This window comes from Semicossyphus pulcher, unplaced genomic scaffold (assembly GCF_022749685.1).
Source record: "Semicossyphus pulcher isolate SPU_LCO1_2020_fin unplaced genomic scaffold, fSemPul1.0.p SCAF_17, whole genome shotgun sequence".
Classification (NCBI taxonomy): domain Eukaryota; kingdom Metazoa; phylum Chordata; class Actinopteri; order Labriformes; family Labridae; genus Semicossyphus; species Semicossyphus pulcher.
The window spans coordinates 25,000,013-25,022,624 of record NW_027211681.1 but is presented as its reverse complement, the minus strand read 5'-3'; the positions used below and the strand labels follow the sequence as shown (position 1 = coordinate 25,022,624).

Sequence of the window (22,612 nt, the reverse complement as noted above, 5' to 3'; positions counted from 1 at the left end):
GTATCTGTGCTTTCTAAATACCTATTTCTGTATGTTTTAACAGATTGATACTGGTGTATTTTTCATGACAAACTGTGTGTGTGTGTGTGTGTGTGTTCCCTTCAGGGGCGAGTACTTGGTGTATGAAAGAGATGAGGTCACAGCTCAGAAGCGGGAGTGGAAGAAGTACGATTTTCACTACGACAACGTGGCTTGGGCCCTGCTCACCCTCTTCACTGTCTCCACTGGAGAGGGGTGGCCAACGTGAGTAGGATGCACTCTCTCTCACACACACACACACACTCACACAAAGTCTTAAACATTTTTTCCTAATTGAATTCTGTCCTTCTCTCACAGGGTGTTGAAACACTCAGTGGACTCCACCTATGAGAATCAGGGCCCTAGCCCAGGTTACCGGATGGAAATGTCCATCTTTTACGTGGTGTACTTCGTTGTCTTTCCCTTCTTCTTCGTAAACATCTTTGTGGCTCTCATCATCATCACCTTCCAGGAACAGGGGGATAAAATGATGGAGGATTACAGCTTAGAAAAGAACGAGGTAGGGGAAGAGTCAGAGTTCAGTGTTCACTTAAAAGCGTCTGCAAGAGTTTATATGACAGAAGTTAATCTCTCCTTTCCTTCCTTCCTGCAGAGAGCGTGTATAGATTTTGCCATCAACGCCCGACCTCTGACTCGCCACATGCCGAAGAATAAACTCAGCTTCCAGTATCGCATGTGGCAGTTTGTGGTATCCCCGCCCTTTGAGTACAGCATCATGGCTCTGATCGCACTCAACACCATCGTCCTCATGATGAAGGTACAAGCCTGTCTATTCGTGTGTCTAACAGTGTCGTCTTCTATTTCCTTAATATAAAAATTATTTTGCTTTGCATTTATTAAGTCAACATGTATCATGTAACAACTAGAGTAGATGCAATCACCGGGGAAATATTTAACACCATCACTGCAGTGTGAAACAAAAAGCAGTAACTGTTCAACTTCACGCGGTGCCGCCTAATCCAGCCCTGAACACATTCTTAAAGTTTAGATTTTTTACATCTTTCAGCTCATTGTTTTGGTTTTATGGCTTCTAATTCTACTGTTTTAATTCACTTTCATAAACCCTATTTGTAAGTTAACTCACAGTATACTACTTGCAGAGCACCAAATGAGACCAAAAGAGTTCTTTAGCTGGTGAACATATTAGAGCTTACGAGGTAAAGAGGCTGATATTTGTCTCAGAACGTGGGGGAGACCAAAACAGAGCCACAAAGAGAGTCCATATTGGACTTACTTTTAAAAATCAGAATGAATTGCGGCCGCTGACAGCTCCATAAACTGAGCATCACGTGCCCTGCTATCTGCTCCATCTCAAGGTCCGATTCACAAAGCAAATTGCACCGATGATATTCAAGCGCAAACGTGCGTTTAAAGTTTCACAGATCCGTTTTGCGTCTGATTGTAACGAGGAGCTGTCTGCACCTCCACTCTCTGCTGCGCGGTGCTGTGCTCTCATAACGTAATCTTTCCAGGCCACTTCCCGAAGACGCATTCTTATATTACCTTCAGTTTAAGGAGGCTTTAATTGGATACTGTGCTCACTAATAAATCTCAGTAATGAAAGAGATACAAACCCTGTGATGGAAGCACATGCCCTTCTTTCAAACCAAGAAAGGTGTGTTTGAAGGCACACTTTGCATGTACTTGCACTGTTTACACACTTTTCCATCTATGTTCTTCCGTCTCCAGTATGAAGGTGCTTCAGAAACGTACGATGAAGTCCTGAAGAACCTCAACATCGTGTTTACCACCTTCTTCTTCATGGAATCAATCCTCAAGGTCATCGCTTTTGGCCCTCTGGTAAGGCTGGAAACGTCATCCTATTATTCATTTATAAGGCGGGTTATTTTGGTAGACAGATCTAGAGCATGTTCTTCCTGTCCCCGAACAACCCGGAGCATACCGTGTCGCACCGCAGTCACGCTATAGCCTCCTTCCAGTCTGTCTGCAAGGTAACAACACCACCACTGGACAGGGGCCTTACTGTCGTCCACTGGAATCAGCTCCCCGGAGCAGATCTGTCTTACTCTAACGTCTCCTCCTTCCTGTCCCTTTTTCTCGACAGAATTTCTTCAGAGATGCCTGGAACATTTTTGATTTTGTGTCCGTCCTTGGAAGCATCACTGACATTTTAGTGACAGAACTAGGGGTAAGTGCTGGAGAGTGTTTGGACCAAATTACACTTGAAGGCTTGTCACTTAAAAATGGTTTGTTGGAAATTAAGAAAAAAAAGAGCCTTGTTGACAATGTCTAAATCAGTGTTTGAATGATGTAAATTTTTTATCTTTCCTTAGTAAATATAGTGTTTTTATTATTATTTAGAGAAGTCACCCAATGTTATTATTCTTGTAAACTTCCCCACCCTTCCATTAGAGTAATATAGTAACACAAAGGGTTTTTTTCTGGCGCACAACTCGTAATAAATACTCAAATCTCTTCCTGAGAGGACAAACATGCAAAACTTTCAAACAACAACATTTCTATTGATTTGTTAATTAGTCACATTTCACACATTTTAAGACATACTGTATATATATAACTTTACAGTGTTGGATGTCCACACTAAATGTGGGTGAAGTTTCACATCTGTAGGTCAAAGTATGTTGGAGTAATCCCCAGGCTTCTCAGCTCAGGTTTCACACAGTTTTTTCTACACTCCGCACTTTGTGACGTCACAAAGTGCAGCCTCAGCAGGCTTCGGAGAGCTGGCCAATCAGGAGAAAGAGGGCTTGTAGGGGCGGGGTTTCTTAAAGGGACAGAGCTGGCTGAGTCTTTTTTGAGCAGAGGCTGTATGAGGGTACTCAGGTATCACTGAGTGAAATATGAAGCTTAAATTTAGCATAATACCCACCCCCTTTAAAGATCCGATCTGCTACCTTGTGCTGCATGCATAGTTATACAGGGCCGTTGTGAGGAGTGAGACATAGTGCCGGAAAATATAAAAATCCAGCGTACACTTAAACTGAAATTTTGTTTTATATGTAGGACTCTTTTAAGTGGCCGAAGGATGTGGTGCTCCTGACCCCGTCTGCAGCGGTGCTTAGCTTAGCTTCTGTGTAGGACCTCCAGCCAGCTTCTCCTGACAGGGGCCGTGCTGACTGTTATCTACTCTACATAGTACACTTAGTATTGATAAACGCCTCATACAACCCCACTTCAAAAAACCAGAACAAATCTTTGTGAAGGGAAACCTGCCACAGAGCCCAAATGGTCATGTGTGGATGGGTGCAGCAGTCACTGAGCCGTACACTTCAAACAGTCCAAATAGTCTACTGTCTTATTACAGCTCCTGTAGTCACTGTAGAACAGGCATGAAGTGTCTGATGTTTTGGGTTAAATGGGGATGTGTATCAATGACAGATTGTGCCTTTAATGTGATTTTGTGTGCCAACAGTTTCCTCTTACCTTAATGTTGACTGTGATTTTTTTGTTTGTACATCAGCATGTTTGTGTGTTTATAAGATTGTTAATAGAACATTTGTGGACTCAGAGTTTCAGCCCCTCTGTGACGTCCAGCTGCCGCGTGTTGTTTTACCGTGTTTAATATTCGGCGTCCAGGTTTTAGCGGCGAACGCACAAAACGTCTCCGACTCGTCCTCAAGTCTTCCTCTAATTCACACGGACCAAATGAGCAGTTGTTTTGCTAATTACTGCAAAAGCTCTATTTTTAGACGATTAGAGTCACCTTCAGTTTACGTCTTAGCTTCCTGAGCAGACGGTAAATGACACCAGTGCTGCGTTCGGCAGTGAAGTGATCATTTCAGACACCTGATTGATTCTCTGTCGGCGTGGAGCAGCTAACCTGCTGGCTGAGCAGATCTGATCCTTGCACAGAATAAGAGTCTGGTTCCTCGGCTTCAAAGAGGGGCTGAATAAAGTGTATGTGTTGTTGTTGTTTCACTGCCTTTCTAATGACACACATAATGATTCCGTCTTCCTCTTCTATCTCTTTACATGCTTTCTTTAACCCTCTCTACTTTGTTGGCGCACTTCGCCCACTTCCCTTCCTCCTCTGATAAAATCCATCCAATCAAAATGCACTATGAAATCCTTCATCGTGTTCTCCATCCCTGCTGCGCCATGACATGTGGTGGTGGTGCTGTGATGATGGTGATGGTGTGCGTTTCGCCCCATGCCCCTGCCCAATAAAACACACGACCAACCCCCTCCTGAAAAAATGTCTTTCACTCACTCACAATGCTCTTCAACTTAACCAAAAAAATGTGTAAACACTCCCTCCCCATTCATCCTTCTACATCTTCAAACATGTAGAATCTGGTTGGTTTGTAATTTATCTCTCAAAGCTTTCTGCTGCATCCTCATTGGTCATGCGTACCCCCCCACCCATCCCTTACCCCTGTCACCCATTTCCCCCACTACCACTCTTAACCTTTGACCCCAGTGCATGCGCTTCCTGGTTTATTCCTGAGTCATTTTTACATGACAGAACACTTCAGAACAATCTTTGAGTTTTGCAGACGACGTCGTACAACAAACTTTTCAGCGAGGTGGATTCATGATTAAAAACACGTTCAGTGAGCAGAACGTCCAGAATTGTTTTCAAGCCAAATTGTTAGACCGCGATGTCTATCAAGACGGAAGACAGGGGATGTAGTGAAAAGAACAATAAAGTCAGTTTGGGATGGAGGTGTGGAGGACACCAGGGTTCATGTTCCACATGAAACCAAAAGTCAGTGTGGACTTATTTCTATTGGCCTTTTATGCCTTTATTGACGGAGACGACAGTGGATAGTGTCAGAGGCAGGGGAAGAGAGAGTGGGGGATGACACGCGGCAAAGGGCCGAGGGTGGGAGTTGAACCCGGGGCTGCCGCATCGAGGACTGTAGCCTCTGTACATGGTCGCTGAGCTAAACTGGCACACAGTACACAGAAGACGTAACGTAACAGAGGCCTAATAATTCCACCTTGAACTGGCAGTGTAAAAAGGCTATAGATACAATAAAGACCTGACCACCGTAACATCTTCACTCTTTACTAACCCTGTTTCCAGTGTGTTTGTGACGTCACACGTTGACACCGCAGAAGAGACCGACAGGAGTATACTTCACTGGCAATGGGAAAAGAGATAATTGGCATCTGTAAGCGGGTCTTCCCAGGTCTGAAAAACGTGCTTTAACCAGCTAATTTTGGTGGGAAAGGGGAATATGATAGGGGCACTAATAGAGGTTATCATGACAACATTAGCAGCTAGTATTTACCAGCACTCTGTTTTTTCTTAACACATCTGATGCAAATTGATAAAAGCTCTTGGTGCAACTAAATAAGTGAATGTGCAAAACCAGCTCATGATGTGCTCGGCCCCCACTGGCCCCTACTGGTCTGCATGTGGGCCAGTTATTTCTTCTAAAAGTATGCTGCAATGCCAAACCATGCCTGCACCGAGGCTGCTCGCTAGTCCCTCCTCCCTGTCCTCCCTCCTCGCCCTCTTCATGCTCCTCTTCTCGCCTTGCCTGTCAGCCACACAATGCCAGGGTCTTACCAGGGAGTCTGGCTGTCGTACATTATATTATTTTCTCTGTGACACTGTCAAAAAGAAATCAATTCGTTAGACCACAGCATAAACAGGCTGGTACTAATCATTGATGTGTGGCATGTTACAGTCCATTAGCAATTCCAAACAAGGTACATAATAATGATTCACATATCCGAAATATTACAGTTTTGTTTTTTTTCTTACACGTTTTCCTTTGCTCCAAAACATTGTTGATGCGACCGAGCTTTAAGCGGCTTCTGCTTTAAGCAAACATGGTTTTACGGTGGAGCATAAAAAAACCTCCAAACTTCGACTCCAGCTTGAAAAGTTTTTTGCTGTTCTCTGGAGATGAGACACCAAATTTGACTGAAGAGTAAAGTGTCACAGACAACCCTAAGCCATGCTCTACGGGCATCAGAAAATGTGTGTATGTGCGTGTGAGAGTGTGTGTGTGTGGTTGACAGGCACAGCGCACTGTGCTCCATCCTGTGTGGCCTGCTTGCCCCCCTGAGATCAGTGCATTTGGTTCTCTTTAAAAAAACAAAAAAAGCGTTCTTCTGTACCAGATTGGATGATGACCTTTAGACTCTTTGAATTATGATTTCTCTGATTTCTTCTCCTTTTCCTTCTTTTCTTTGTCTTTTGAACCTCTCTCTGTCTTCCTCTCGTTTATACTGGTATCTCATACGAGCCGTTATGTTTGCAATTTGTTACGTTTTCTTGGGTTTGATCCCCCTCCCCCCCCGTTCTCTTTCTACCGCTGTTCATTTTGATTCTTGTGTTTGGTAGAGGGAGGTTGTGCAGGTTTTTCACCGTGTCCGGTCAAACTCACTGTGTTCTCCCTCTGTGCTGTAGAATAACTTCATCAACCTGAGCTTCCTGAGGCTGTTCAGAGCAGCTCGCCTCATCAAGCTCCTGAGACAGGGAGAAACCATCCGCATCCTACTGTGGACCTTCGTCCAGTCCTTCAAGGTATCATCAGTCGCTTATACATAATAAAGTTTGTAATAATAGTCACATAAAAAGAATATGCCTGACAAATATTCCCTCTTTCTCACCCCGATAGGCTCTGCCATACGTGTGCCTGCTCATTGCCATGCTCTTCTTCATCTACGCCATCATCGGCATGCAGGTGAGAGCAGCCGACCTGCCCGTTTCAGTTCTTACTTGTTGTAAAATAAATGTCAGGTTTAGGATTCATCGTAAAGCTGGTACAGAACTTTAGCTTTGTTTTTCCCGCTGTCTGTGCGACTAGTTGTTTGGGAATCTATCAGTAGACGAGAAAGAGAGTGCCATCACCGAGCACAATAACTTCAGAACCTTCATCATGGCCCTCATGCTGCTGTTCAGGTGAGTCTTTGAGCTTCACCTTCACACGGGCTGTCTCCTTTTCAAGAAGAGTAGACCATTTAAAGCGCTCTCAGGTGCATGCCCACTCCTTCATGTTTTACTTGGTGTTGCCCCTCATGCAGGAGCGCCACGGGCGAGGCATGGCATGATATCATGTTGTCGTGCCTGGGGGGTAAAGATTGCGACCCAGACTCAGGGAACACAGAACCCGAATGTGGCAGCACCTTCGCCTACACCTACTTTGTCTCCTTCATTTTCCTTTGCTCTTTCCTGGTAAGTAAAATTGACTTTCCCGTCGAGCCGGTGGTTTTGAACTCTGCAATGAGTTTGATCACCTGATGCATATTCTAGATGCTGAATCTGTTCGTGGCCGTCATCATGGACAACTTTGAGTACCTGACCAGAGACTCGTCCATCCTGGGGCCGCACCACCTGGACGAGTATGTAAGGATATGGGCTGAGTACGACCCTGCTGCCTGGTGAGTGGCGCATACACACACACAGACACTCAGAAAGCAATGCAAAGGCAGAAATACACACTGGAAGTAGAAACAAACAGAATGATGTAAAAGATGGCACACACAGCTTTGATGTGTTACATGTGTCTGCACTACACACAGTCTCATTCTGAATGTAACATCACTTTTAACCCCTGACTTTCTCTTCCGTCCCTATACGGGGCAAAGGCTGATGTCATCCGAGAAGTGTCATAATGAAACAAAATCAAGTGATGCTCGACATCATAGATGAAGTTAAAAGTTAAAGCTGGCCTGTTTGGGCAAAGCTTTCTCCTTTTCTCTCAAGTTGTGCACAGCTGTGATGAATGTATCCCTCTCCTCTTCTTCCCTCTGTAAAGAGTGTGTGTTACACCTCTGATTGCTCTCCTTTCTATCATCTTATCTCGTCTCTCTTCTTTCTCTCTCTCTGTATTCTGTGTGTTCCCTCACCTAACCTCCCCTCCTTGTATTTTTCTTGCAGCGGGCGCATACATTATAAGGATATGTACAGTTTATTGCGAGTTATCTCCCCTCCCCTGGGCCTTGGCAAGAAATGCCCACATAGGGTGGCCTGCAAGGTTTGGACCAAACCCCTAAAGCACAAACTTTAAACGCAACCTGCTCGCCTTTAAGAGACTGGAATGAATGTCGCTCTTTATCACTTTTAAGACAAATTCTTTCTTACCTCCAATTTTGTTTTCTGTTTGGGTTTGCATTATTCACCTGTTTTAATCTCATTCCATTGAGTCATATTTTGGGGTTTTTGTTGTAAATGCATTCTGACATGACAATGAGAATGTTTGGGACAATGCAGAAATGCACACACACACTCTTGTACGCACTCTCACACACACACGCACACCAGTAGCGGTGTGTGAAGCATGAGGTGGTGCACTGCACTCGCTATTGTCTTCTGACTGAACGCTGGGAAAATGACACTGATGTGTTCACTGTTAGCTCAGTATTACATGTAATCAGTAGAGTCTAGACTCCAGTCAGCCATTGTTGTTTTTTTCTGCTTGCTGTCTAATTTTTGCCTGGGCAGAAAATGGTCGAGCAATGTGCATTGTTCTTGTTTGAGTTGGGTTTTTGGTGAGGGAGGTCGGGTTACTTTAGTACCGAGACGTACGCAGAGAGGGCTTGGTCTGAATACTGTCACCATGCTAACCTTAGTAGCTGTTAGCCATAGGCCAGTGTTTCCCAGCCATGTGTCGACAAGGCTCGAGAGTCTGCAGGTTTTGATTGGAGGCGCTCATTCAGCTGATCTGCTGATAAACACAAATGTAAACTGCTGATTTCAGCTGCTGTTCTGGTTGGTTGCAATGAAAAACTGCAGATTCTTGTGCTTCCCTGGCAAATGCTGGTGAAACACTGTGCTGAGCAGTCTGCAACGTTTACTTTGCAGTTTAAAGCCACTATGTGCAGATTTTTCTGTTGTTTTATAATGTTACTCTGATGGCTCGTTTAAAAAGCTATGCTTGTTAAACACTTCATGCCAGTTGAAACACAAATGATCAATAATAATAATAATAATGTCATTGTGGGCCTCATATACACAATTAGCATCTTAAAGTCGAGGTGAAATGAAAAATGATTTTAGATCACATCCCCGGTAATATTGTGCTTTTATTTGACAATATAGGCCAAAAAAAATACAGAAAATCAATTTCTTTGTATTCTTATATCAAAATCCGATCATTTTTATTCCAGTAAAACTAAATTTCACGTGTGCTTACGTAAGTTAGCACCAAACAATTTCAACCAATCAATCTGCAACATTTAGCCGCAGAGCACCAAGAACGTTCTGTCAGTTAGCTAGCTACTGCGCTGTGGAGAACGTCTGTCTACGCCCACTTATCAACGATTAAATCAAATCCATCTGATGATATGTCCCACCTGCACGTCCTGTTTCACTCGGAAATACGTCACGATACGGAAGCTAGGTACTCTTGAAATGCCATTTCAGCTCAGCTTTTAAAGTATTAAAAATGATGTCATTTAAAATTCGAAATATTGTTTTTTAATTTCTGTAAAGTTTCCTGATGTCGGCCTTAAATAGACAGTGGTTAAGCTTGGATGTTTCTTACAAAGATTACGCAGTTACTGGCGCAAACCAATGATAGGATAAGTCAAGCAAGTGTTAGCATCGTCTGCGCCCCTGTCGGTATTGATGACACTGGCTGTTGAGAATAGCATTTGCAGTATACTGGGTGTCTGTGGCGACTTTAGCGGAAGAAATCACAAGCGGCGCCCAGTTAGTGAAGCGTTTTCCATCAGCCAGCAGTGGTTGGTCGGCCAGAGAGGGTAGGCGGAGCTAAGCGGCTGCTTTTCCGCTCTCTGCAAGTGTTGCGAGTAAACAGTAATCTACTATGGCTGAACAAACAAAGAAAAGATGGATGACTACAGATACAACTTCAAAAATAAGTGAAAATCCAAAGAAAAAAAAACAAACTCGACGCTCAGATGAAGCAAACAGTCTGAAAAGGAAAGCGACCGTCAGCGAGGAAAATCAAGAGTTACAACCGGAGCCAACCGTGGACGTCACACATGCAGCACTGTCTGGATATCTGGAGGTGTGCTCCCGCAATTACCGTTTATCACCATAGGTGGCGCCAGATCTTTGAGATTAGCACTTAAATGAGACTCTCAACTGTGAGATCATTCATACATTTTTTACAATTTTAAAACAAACGTCAAGAAGCTTTAAATATAACCTTTTTTATTCTACACATAGTGGCTTTAAATATTTCAGGTATCAACACTTTGTTGGGTCTGTTACAAGCTCTTCTTAAAGAATGCTCACAGAAATGTAAAAGGCAATGCACAGGGTGTCCCTTACACGTTACAGTATGTCCAGAGTTTGTGACACATTTGCTACATCTTGCAGCATTATCAAGGTTATAATACGAGCAACTTCAAGAGGGGAAGATATTTTCTGTAAAATAAAATTATCTTAGACTCTCAACACAGGAAGTTACTGTAGCTTAGGCCTCCTTTTCGATTAAAACCAGTGTTCCCTCTTTCATTTAATACTTCTGTCCCAGATCACAGTGACATTACTTGCCCATGCTTGTGTCAGCACACCTTGAGTGGAGAATGTAACAGGCTCTTTGGTAACAGTTCATAGTCTCTGTTACCTAAAGTACCCATAATAATAATAAGGCCAAACCTGCTCTGTTTGTGTCTCTGGTGTACGGGGAAAAGATGAAAGGGGCAGGGTGTGTGTGTGGTTTGGGGCAGGGACTCTGGATATAAAAAGGTCTTGTGTCCATCAGGTACCTCTTAATCACTTCCTGTGTCGTCAGATGCTCATGGGAAGAAGCGTTACTCATAATGTCTGTGCTTACCTTTTAAAAGGCGCTGTAGTGCTTTGGCTTAGAAGAGTTAAAGGGTCAGTTCACCCAAATTACTTCTCAGACTATGTTTGGTGGACACATGAAGTCCTTTGCTTAATATAAGTTGTTTCTAGAAGCCGAGCTTGTTTCCAGGTTAGGTTTAACTTAAACTCAGCTCCTTAGATCCTGATATCTGATGATTAAAATCCTTCATCAACTCAAATATGTGTTTAAAGGTGTCCATTGCACCATTGTCAGATACATTACCTCCTGAGACAGGTATCGCATTAGATTACTTTTGCCTTACCAAAAAGTAAACCCTCTTTGCGATGTGTGTTATATTCTCAGGACGGCGTGTCGCCTGCTGTACATCTACCTTTGAGTGCATCAACTCTACCGTCGTTGCATCGCCTCGTTTACGACCCATAATCTGTAACTGTGCAGCCTAATAACAGGAATGACAGACACAGTATAACCGTTACAGCTCTTTATTATGCTAACAATGTGACAGTGAACTGGGCAGAGGCATACAGTATTAGCAGTACAACACAGGCTCTTAATCCCACCAGTGTTGTGGAGCTGTGTTTAGCTGCAGATGCTTCAAGCTGTTCACAGCTGACGTGCACGTACCCTCCAGACACAGCTTACATTTCACCGTCAGGCTGTTCTCGTCCCTTTCACCTAAACATTCAAAACAATGTGAATATTTTCCACGCTGTCCTCTCTGCCATCTCGCTAGATGAATTAGCTAGCTACGCATGCACAGCTATGTTTACCTTCTGCTGGGTTGCAGCTATCTGCCAAACAGAAACAGAGCTTCGGGGATTTTCTTTTTTTTGTGACGACAAAAGAAAAAAAGAAACAGCATTTTTATTTTCCAGTAACAGATTATTTTTATGAAAAAGTAACTAAATAACAGATTACTTGACTTGCATCTGTTAGCGCTGTTGGGGCATCCCAACCCTTCCCATGAGCACCTGGAGGCGCAGCTGTGAGCAGAGGTTCCTGGTGGACACGCAGCCTCAGTAAAGGACTGCATTGACTTATCATTGTGACTCACTCCGATCTCTGCAGCGGTGCTTTTCTTTGCCTGCTAGAAGCCCCGCTGCCAGTTCTATCCGAGCGGAGAAAAATCCCAAATCCCCTTTTCACCTCGCATAGAACGGTATCTCGACAACAACTAACTAAACTAAATAACACCTCCTCCAACCCTCTTCTTCCTCAACCTTTCTCCCTCCCTTCCTTCCTTCCTTCCTCTCCTCTCCCTTACTTTATGATAAACCAGACTAGAAGCCATGTTACACACTCCCTCGTTCTCTCTCTATGTCTTTCTTTCTCTCACCACAGCAACCACTTATCCACAGTGATCAAACAATAACCTCTGTGTATTTGTTTCCCTCCCTCTTCCTTTCCTTTGTTGGTTTCTTTCTTTTTTCTCCTCATGTCTCCTCTTCCAAACACACCTCTGTGCGTCCTCCCCCTCCCTGCCCCTCATTGTTTTTCTTTTGTTCGTTTTCACGTCGTCCGTCTTCGTTTGTTCTGTCTGTCGCGTGTGTATGGGTTGAATGTGTGAATGCATGTGTGCATGTGGTGTGTGTGTTTGTGTGTTTGTGTGGCCACCCCAGCGGCCGGATCAGTTACACAGACATGTATCAGATGCTAAGACACATGTGTCCGCCGCTAGGCCTCGGGAAGAGGTGTCCCGCCCGGGTCGCCTATAAGGTAGACTCGCCCCCCACCTTACCCCTCCACCCTCCTCGACCACCACCCCCACCTCCTCCTGTCCCACCCTTCTCCCATCATTCCTTTCTTGCCTACTTTTCCCACTCCCATCTTCGTCCTTAAACCTCCCCATCGCTGGGGACGAGAACCTCTCCTCTGTCACCTCCTTCTCCTCACCCTTTCCACCTCCCACGTATCCTCCCATCCCTCCCTTCCTCCCAGCGGTGTTCTCCTCATTGTCTGTTAGTGGTGGTTGTGGTGGTGGTGAGCGCTGTCCTCTCTTCTCTCTCTCCGACCGCGGGGATGGAGGGATGGGCTTTTGTCGTGCAGTGAAGTGAAGTGATAGTGGAGTGGTAGTCAATCCTCTTTCTTTTATTTCCTCCCGTCAGGCCGCAGGAGTAAGGGAACGGAGGAGGCTTTGCCCGTCCTTCTGCAACCTGCACGGACGCACGCACATGCAACACACAGACACACCAATGATCCAGTCAGAAAACCCTTCACAGATCTGACAAAGAAATTCCAATTTTTCATAACATATGAAGGAATATTTTTGGTAGTTTAAAACGTATTCCCATATTTTACCACGCTGCGTGGTATTCAATCACCTTGAACTCTAAAGATATTCTTCTGTAAATGAACTAAACTCGTATGAGTAAAACATTATCGGGCCACATAATCTCATGTCTATCCTTCTGTAAAGGCCCGAGGTCGACCCCTTACTTGTGGTTACGACTGATCTTCTTTGTGTTTCCCAATAATTTGTGAACATCTGTAGTGCAGAGGCCAACATACAGACTTAAATGAGATTATATTCACCAGGGTTCAGTCCACACCGTGCACCTTTGCTTACGATGCGGGTACAGAAGGACCGGTAAGGTTGTCTGTCTTCAGTCCTCTGCGTCTCTTAATCCTGTGGATGGCACTTTAGTGCACACATACACATGCCGACATTACCACGCACAATCACGCTGTGAAAACACAAATGATAAGAATGCATAACAATTTGCATCGAAATGTTCTGGCCTTTTTTGACGTCCAGGGATACAGACGTGTCTCTGGCTTCTCTTAGCGCCTCAGACCACCAGGGTAAAGATTTGAGTCGAGTACTTCAGCATCAGCTGTCGTTTTGTCTTGTCCACTTCAGAGTCACCATCAATCAGTGTCACAATCTTTGTATCCTCTCTCTCATTCTCTTTCTTATTGACATCCAGATTCACATTAAACATTTTATTCAGTGCCTGAGCTGTTTCAACAAAGAGTAACTCTGCAGATCATGTTTGTGGTGCCAAGCAGCTCTGAATTGTAGCACCACAAATGCGGCAGAAATGCTAATCTGGCTAAGCTAACATCTTTGCAGCCAAAGAGCCTCTATAATTAACCTTTTAATTTCATCAGGGTTTGACACTAACCATGCCCTGATGGCCAGTGGCCACACAGATACTCTACTGCGAGCCTTAGCCAATGCACCGTTACGTCCGACAAACATCCTGCGTTCTTCACGCTAGCATTAGCGAAACATTCTGGCTCTTAAGTCAAGTCAAGTTTATTTATAGAGCTCATTTGAAAACAACTCATGTTGACCAAAGTGCTCTTCAACAAAGAGGATCCACATAATATAACAATACGATATATTACAAATAATTGTTTTATTCTCCTATTTTATTCATTTTATGAAAAGCAGTGATAAAACCAAAAAACAAAATAAATATGAAAGACTTGCTGAACGGTACAAGATAAAATAGGAAGGGTCAAGCTCAACTAGAGTTGAAGGCCATCGAGAAAAGATGGGTCTTTAACCGGGACTAAAATATTTCAAGTGACTGGGCAGTTTTTATAAATACATTTTATTTGATGGCGCCTTTCAGGTCACCCAAGGTCACCTAGGATGACCTGTGGATAGGAAAGCTTAGGAGCAGCTACTGCTGCAGAAATAGGATAAAAATGGGGGGAAAGTGAACATTTAACACATAAATATTTATCATTTTGCTAAACTTTAATTGAATTTGGATGTCAGCTCTCTTCTTTCTCTTCCTTATCACTCTTTCTCCTCCTGTTTGAATCTCTTTCTCTGTCTCTCCCTAAGCCTCACCCCTTTATCTCCTCATTTTTGTTCTCTTATTTCCTCCCTGTCAACTTTCTCACTATCTTGTCATTCCTCTACGTCCACTCGTCCGTCAGCAATCAGCATCCATCTTCACTCCTTCATATCATCCCTCTGTCCATCCCAGCCAACTCTGTCTCTACCGTATTGCTCTTTTCAGTTCTGTCTTCTTCTTTTCCTCCAGAGTGTATTGGCAGTGGCCCCCATCACATACTTCAGTCATCAAAGCCTTCCAGTTCTCATCGATACAATTTCACAGAAAAAGGATTTTCTTAAGATCAGTGTTTTGTTTTGTTTTGGTCAGAATGGAGAGGGAATGGTTAGACACCTTTAACCTTTAAGACGCTGACCAGTCTTGACACATAGGCAAAGTTTTTGACCATCCCTTTGGTGGACACAATGCCTCACCCTTCCTGGGAAAAAAAGTAGTTTACGCTACGAAACCTTGTTTTCAGAACTGACCTCTTCTTAGCAAAGTTCTGTCAGTGTTGTTCTTAGTCCTTGTCTTTATCTCTTGTCTTGTTCTGTAGTTTTCAGCCTCTCTTCTCTTTTCTTTCTATCTTACACAGACACACGTAGCTTCCTCTCTTTATCAACTGACCCACAATCTCTTGCTTCTTCTTTACTCTCTCAGTGTTTTCACAACCCTCCTCTCCCTCCTCATTCTCCGCCCTCCCCTTTTTATCTGTAACTACATCTCATGACCGAGCCTAGAGTTGCCTTTTTTAGCTCAACTAACTGCTGTCCCTACCATGTGTCCCCCTTAATTGACTCCCCTCCCCTTACCCTTAAGTACTAAACCGTCTGTTTGGTTCAAAACAAAAACAGAAAGAAACGTCAATCATCTCTTTTTGATCTTCTTTATGATTTTTCTTCTTTCAGGGAATACCACAACTCTAATCCTCTCTAACTCTGACAACCCCTTAAGACACTGCACCCGTTTGGCATTGAGAGAGATCTTGACTTGATATGAATACTACCATTGCTGACAAATTTGACTTTGATTAAGGGAAACATTTATATGAAATTGTGTCAAGCAAAATAAAGATAAGAATTGAATCTCTAGGATCAATCCAGTTGGATTGAGGATACTCTCTTTGCGCGGCTGCACGGCTGCTTGTATTGTGGAAGTGGATTTTGAGGGTAGTCGTGGGCTAGTGGGCTGGGTGGATGGGAAGATTTCGGGCTTAGATTTTGGGAGTGAAGTTAAGGCATGTTGCATGCTCCGTGTGTCTGGGTTCGTGGGACTTTTCAATGGGGGAGTTGTGTGATGTCGCATGCCTTACTCGCACTCTGTCGCATGGCTATGGGCGACATTAAGCCTGCCTGTCTGCCTGCCGAGCGCTGTGGATGTTGGCCGATGCCCTCCGCCTGCCGCACCCTTGGCTTTGGGCATGCCCGACACTCGCACACACTCAGGAACACACGAGCACGAACACAACCCCACCGTCATTGTACTTGCCGTGCTTGCCATTGTTAGTGCCCAACGCTCATGTTCGTAGGTAAACCCAAGGATGCCAACTGGTCAGGATAAGAACGGCAAGTGGTGCCAGCTGGCCCACCTTGTTTTGTTCTATCCGCAGGTTTCTCCATTGGTTTTACCTAGTAGAGAAATGTAAAGACAGGGAACCTCCTTATGGGTAGGGGGAGCTCTATAGCAGATGCCATGGTGGTGACAAAACAACAGCAGTCTCCTGAAAAATGGCACAATTACTCCAGTGATACTGTTATTGTTCTCCAGTCGACCTATTTTGTCTCCAAAGGACTGCAATTAAGCACCCTTAATTGCAGTCTGCAAATAACTGTGTGTAAGTGGGGACGGGGAGGGGTGTTGGGGTTGTAGGGGGGTGGGTAGTTGGTGTATGTGTACTGTTATATATTGATATCTATATGTGTGTAACAACAGAGATGTGTAAATGCGCCAGTGCATTCACACATTTAGGGAACATGGGCACAGGTTGGGTCGGAGGCCATTTTGCCTCCGATTGTTCTTCCTTGTGGTTCTCGGCTCTCACAGTTGCTTAGCAGCAGATGGCCCTCATTGGATAGCTGTGCTGTCTTGTAGAGTATCATTGGAAAAACAGGAGACATAAGGACTCGCCTATTCAAGTTTCTTTTCTCAAGCTGTAGCACTTGCAAAAATGCACATAAACTAATAAAAATAATCAAAACTGTGCTGCAGACTTTACATATGAACTTCAAAAGTCACGTCAAAAAGCACACATTTATCAAAGGACTTAAAGAGTGTCTGAAGTGTTAATTCACTTACTCGACTTATTAAGTTACATTGATCAGATCTGAACCTGAAAGAATCACATCGCTCTTGCCTCGACTCTAGTCTGTCTCAGGCAACATCAAATAAAACCTGGACCATTCCAGTCCAACTCTCATTGGCTGTTGTCTATGGAGCTCTCTCAACCCCGTCCCCAATCCCTCACCCTATCCCCTTCCCGGAGGTTCAGGCACGCCACACTTTGTCTAGGACACGTACCTTTCTCATCCTCTCATCCTGACTGGCTCTCCACAGAGGCTGCTACGCATGGATCTACCGGTTGCGGATGACAACACGGTGCATTTTAACTCCACCCTCATGGCTCTGATCAGGACAGCACTGGATATAAAGATTGCCAAGGGTACGCCCGAGAAGTACTATAATCCCTTTACTCTTCCTGTTTATCTGAGTTCCTTTGCTGTCTGAAACTTTGGGGTATTCCTGGGTATGTCCCGGGTACGAGTTTCACCTCTCAGTTTCTCTTCAACAAGAATACTTTTGGTAGCAAATGTGACAAAACTCTGTTTATAATTCTGACACTAACATATTACTTTTTGTTTTGTGTGACTGTGTACATGCTTGAATGAATCTATTTATTTTGGTCTGTACCTTCTATGCCCTGTGTTTATGTGTGTGGGGTGTTTGCATATGTATGCACTTGGACTGTCCAAAATGTTTGATGGTTGTGTGTGTGTGGGCACTCTGGGTTGCGGATTCACCCAGGCGGTGCAGACAAGCACCAGATGGATGCCGAGCTGAGAAAGGAGATGATGGCTATATGGCCAAACTTGTCGCAGAAGACACTGGACCTGCTGGTTACTCCGCACAAGGGTAAGTTGCAGGAAAAACGGTGCATAGTGGTGTTTCTGTGTCCGATCACCAACTCACCAAGAGGACAGCTTCCACCAACCAGTGTCATTCACTGCTTAGCATCTCCTGATCCGGCCACTACAGCACAAACACATACAGAACAAACATACACAAACAAACACCAACGCAGATTCTCTATGTCAGACATCCTTCCGATAAAGTTGTCTAAAACAAACTATCGGCCCAATTCTGCTGAAATTGTGCATCAAGATTCATCTGCAGGGGATTTAATAAATATTGACGACTCCCTGGGCTATCGCATCGTATTGTATCGTGCTACCCAAATGATGAAGTACTCACTGCTCTGACCAACGCGTAGAATTCACTAGTGAAGCTACAAAGACATGATCCCTCACTGGGCTCCCCCATTAACACAATAATTTGTGTTTTTTGGAAGGCCTTTCAGGTAATGAGTACTGCTGAAGCCGAGGTTGGTCACCTTATTTGTTCTTAAGTCAAGGGTAATTAATCACCACGAGCATCTAAGGCTAAACCAGCCACTTACAGGCAACATAAAAGGCAGTGGCGGCTGGTGAAACATATTCTAGGTGGGGCTGTGCTGTGCCATACTCAGTTTTCAGTCCATGCTGTATCCGTGCCAGCAGTTTTAAAAAGTAAACACGGGAAGCAAAATAGTGCATTTACATGGCTACGTCCAGCTAGCCGAGCCTTTCTGGTGTACCAGTTGCAAGAAAATCCTCTGTAGTAGGTTTGACCTTTTTCACTCGCTTGTTGGTTGATTTTAATATCTGGCTGATCCGGTCCAGTTTCTTTAATCCGTAATTTTTCAGTTAAACTTCTCCTCTCGACATATTTATATATATTTATATATATATATATATATATATATATATATATAAGAAGAGAGCTGAATCGCCCTTCAGGATTATTTTCTACGACGCTGATTGGCCAAATTCACGTTGATATGCGCGTATCTTGCCCAAGCAACAGTCCCTGATTGGCTACTCGTCTCTGCTTTATGGGCGCTTTTTCCAGCGCACATAAAGCAGAGACGAGTAGCCTAACGCTTGTTTCCCACATTTCCAATGAACATTAATTAATGTATATATTTTTTTGTATATATATATATATATATATATATTATATATTTAAATACGTAATTTTGTTTATATTAGTTTTTTAAAATAAAATAAATAGAAATAAAAACACACTCTCCACTAGGGAGGGCAGCGCCCTAGCGCCCTCTATTGGCCAGCCGCCACTGATAAAAGGGTTAATGCCTTTGTGACCAACCTCAGAAAGGATGTGGCCTACCTGTCTTTACACCACCAATTAAACAAAATTTGGATGCTCTAATCTGGATGCTACAACCAACCGGAAGAAATAAAACATGTGTAAGCTAGTAGCTAGCTATCCATTTGATACAGCCTCTAGTTTAACATAGTACACAGAAATTTGAAATGATATCATTCAGAAACCAACCCTTACTTGCGACAGCCATCTTTGTTGTGTACAACAATGCCTAAACAGTGCTAAACACATTTTAGATAAACCGATACCATCCATGCACAAATTCACCGTAGCATACGTACATGGACACTGTAGCACACACGCCTGCGCTGCTGATCTGTCCACCACTTCAGTTAGTCCTGGTATCAGGGGGTGCCTGCTATAGAAGATCCTCTATAGAAGTCTTTTCACTACAGGAAGGATAGACCAAATAAACTAGTGATATAGATTTAGGCTACTACGGTTTAGTAAATATGTATAGGAGGGTATTTCAATGATTTATGAGCTAGTGTAATGATGCATGTTTAGCGATAATGGCAAGTTGTTTGGCTAAACGCATGGCAGTCAGTAAGGTATAAGATATGCATTGACATGTCTTATTGCCCAATGATAAAACACAAGAATAAGATATGTTTGGTCATATCTTATCACGTCAAGATTGGATTTGATGCAAGAAAACTTGTAGCCACGCCACTTTGAAAAGGACACCACTCATTTAGTAACGTTACCCACACAGTGAAGTAATTTGACAAACAAAACAAAGCTCAGTATTTTTCTGATTCTTAATGTTCGCTGTTTTTCATCCAAACTCTGGGGACACGTCCGGAGTTTTTAGAAAAAAATTGAGCTCCTGTTTTCCAGGGATCATTTATTTGAGGTGTCAGTGGCTTCCTAGTGGTGTGGCTAACTCGTCCATAAAGACTTTGTATTACAAGTGCATTTATTTCTCCAGTTTAAGAGGGTTAGATATAGAGTAAGAGAATGTTGATTGATATAAGTGAAGCATCTGCCTGTGAAAAGACTAATGGCTTTGTTGAGTTAAGAGTTTGTACAGTGTTATGTTGTATTTGTCAGGTATGCAGCAGCATGTGAGCTCAGCCCTGTTTCATATGATGCGTCATTAGAAATGTTTGGACAGTGGTTACCAATATGCCTATATTAGAGTTCTTCTGATACCGATACTGGTATTGGTATCGGCCTGAAATGCAGTATTGGGTCTTGAGGGTTTGATCCCAAACTTTGACCAATTAGCCCCCAAAAATCGACTGGTTTCAGGTGAATTATCTTGTGACAACAACAAACAACAACAGTGTGGTACAAGCCGATCAAGCTATCGAGGATCTTCCTCCAATAATATGTAGATTATTTTACTGGTATCTCAGTATCGGCCAATACGCAAGTCTCGTTATGGGAATTGCTATGTTGAAGGAAGTATTTTTCAAAATGTTACTTGTTTCTTTTTGTATTTTAAAATGTGAATGCCTTATTGCAGTTCCCAAATTTTGCAATTCCCATATTTTCTTGGAGATTATCTGGAAATGTGTTCGTCACATAACCATCGAATGCCATGTGTTGAAAGCATGCGTCTCCAGCGGTGCTCTGTCACCAAAGTAAGAATGTTTGCACCTTTGCATATTCTGCATGTTTAAAATTAGGTTTACATGAAACAGTAGAAAGTTCAAAGGGCGGGGTCATTGCATGTGAAATGGAGGTATACTTTAAAGTGAATATGTCCCTCAAAGTATGCCTCTGTGATTGAGAAAGAGCTAATGACTCACCATTATTGGTCACCACTGATCACATATTCTGTGACTAAATTTATCTCAGTCCACTCCAGATGGAAACAAATGGACCAACCAAATTAACAGCTGAGAAGCGAATGTCTTCTCCTATATGGATGGATATGAAACAGAAGTCACTGCTGGTGTATTCTTGCATGCTGTTGTGAATTTCTCTGTGTCAGTGGTTTGTGTTTCTCTCTGTGTCTTGTCCCCCCACTCCCATCCCCCCCCCACGGCTCAGGGTCCCATCCCACCCCGGTCTAATCTTGCAGGGTAACTTGTCATTTTTTCAGCAGCCACAGACTTGACAGTGGGCAAAATCTACGCCGCCATGATGATCATGGAATACTACCGGCAGAGCAAGACGAAAAAGATGCAGGCCCTGCGAGAGGAACAGGTAGACTCCACCCCAGAGAAATCCCCGGAATGCAACAATACCTTTCTCCCTCATTTCCTCTTCTTCTTACTCTTGGCCCTTTATTGATATCCACTAGGTTTTGAAGTGAATTAGCCTTTTTTCAGGATTTAAAAGCATAAGAACCATGTCTTATACATTTAAATCCAATATAAACTCCTAGCTACAGAACCAAACAATTCCCCTACCTCCCTCTCAGCCTGCGCTACACCCTTTCAAAGCATGCTCTCTGAGATCTGCGTCCTGTTTCTAGCACCTTGTTGCTCCCTTGGCCAGCCTTGTATTTTTTACTATGCTTGCTATCAGAGGTATCTATCTAGCTATTTACTTTCTCTAGCTAGTTAGCAACCGTTCTCTTTCCTGCTGCTTCGACTTTTCTTTGTCTTCACCGTGGGCTGTTTGACGTGGTTTCAAGGATTTACGAGGATGGTTTTTGTTGTCGGTAATGTTCTGAGCAATGATGATGATACCACATGGCCTTTGACCTTTTGTTCCCCTCCTGTTGATGAATGCCTTTGAGATGCACTCGCTCCCGCTGTCTTTGTATTTTGAAGTCCACTCTGTGGACGTGTGCAAGCATCTCTCCATTCATGCAATGCCTCCTGTTCGCAGCACTCAATCCGTAATTTCAAGTGTTACAGTAACGTCCAAATTGTCTCAGCCTCGTCCTTATTGACGTAATTCCTAGGATAGGATTTTCACCTTAAAGAACAAAGGAGTGCATTGGTGGATGGAGAGCATGTTAGTTTTTATTCTTCCCAACAAAACGCCCCACAGTATGTGTTGGTATGTTCCTGAATGCAGCCATCCCATTGGACTGAATGGACAGGTCCACACAGGCTCTCTCAACATCAGCTGTACGCAGGGACTTACCAGTCTGTGTGTCACTCTGTCACTTTACTTTGTCCCATTCATACCACTGCAAAGGAAGGATCCACCCAAATCATAGCCATGAGATATTTACACTAAAGCTACAGTTTAATATCACAGTGAACCTTGGGTTTCTAATCATTAGATTGGCGCCCTCAAGAAGCTGTTGGTTGCCATTTTATCCAGCCAATGAACTGTGTAATCAGGATGTTTTTAGTGGGTTAAAAATTCTAATCAGGTGAATTAATGTATGACAGTAACAAACAACAATAGTGTGGTGCAAGCAGATCGTGTAATGTTAGTCAAGGCTTGCAAAATGTCAGCGAACAATACTGAGCAGATTTTTTTAATGGCACTGCTAAATAATGTCTCAAAGCTTAACTACAGTCGCCCTTTGCGTCAGTCCATCACTTGGCAGAGTTTTAACTTGCTTGGCATAAATGTAGCATTAACAAAGCAGCAGTGCAACAAGGAATCCAGCAAGTCACTGGTAGCTTGTTCGTTCCCACTAACACTCATTAACTAACCGCAACCACTAATGCAGCACGTTTTAAAGCTGTATTATTTTGGAGTGCAAATTTAGTTCTTTGCTTTTCCCTGTTTTTTATAAGTTTA

General features: G+C 43.4%; 1 protein-coding gene across 3 annotated transcripts in view; it reads left to right on the top strand.

Annotated features, from left to right (window-relative positions):
* The window catches only part of cacna1ab (calcium channel, voltage-dependent, P/Q type, alpha 1A subunit, b), a 110,645-nt gene that overhangs the window by 62,651 nt on the left and 25,382 nt on the right, over positions 1-22,612 (top strand). For all 3 annotated transcript variants that reach the window (XM_069665178.1, XM_069665177.1, XM_069665176.1), the window contains exons 27-40: positions 106-243; positions 337-538; positions 632-796; positions 1,729-1,839; positions 2,105-2,188; positions 6,389-6,505; positions 6,600-6,665; positions 6,789-6,883; positions 7,006-7,156; positions 7,235-7,362; positions 7,862-7,958; positions 17,066-17,171; positions 17,534-17,641; positions 21,009-21,109. In XM_069665178.1, coding sequence (XP_069521279.1) covers positions 106-243; positions 337-538; positions 632-796; positions 1,729-1,839; positions 2,105-2,188; positions 6,389-6,505; positions 6,600-6,665; positions 6,789-6,883; positions 7,006-7,156; positions 7,235-7,362; positions 7,862-7,958; positions 17,066-17,171; positions 17,534-17,641; positions 21,009-21,109 — 1,669 coding nt within the window. The remainder of the gene's footprint in view (positions 1-105; positions 244-336; positions 539-631; positions 797-1,728; positions 1,840-2,104; positions 2,189-6,388; positions 6,506-6,599; positions 6,666-6,788; positions 6,884-7,005; positions 7,157-7,234; positions 7,363-7,861; positions 7,959-17,065; positions 17,172-17,533; positions 17,642-21,008; positions 21,110-22,612) is intronic.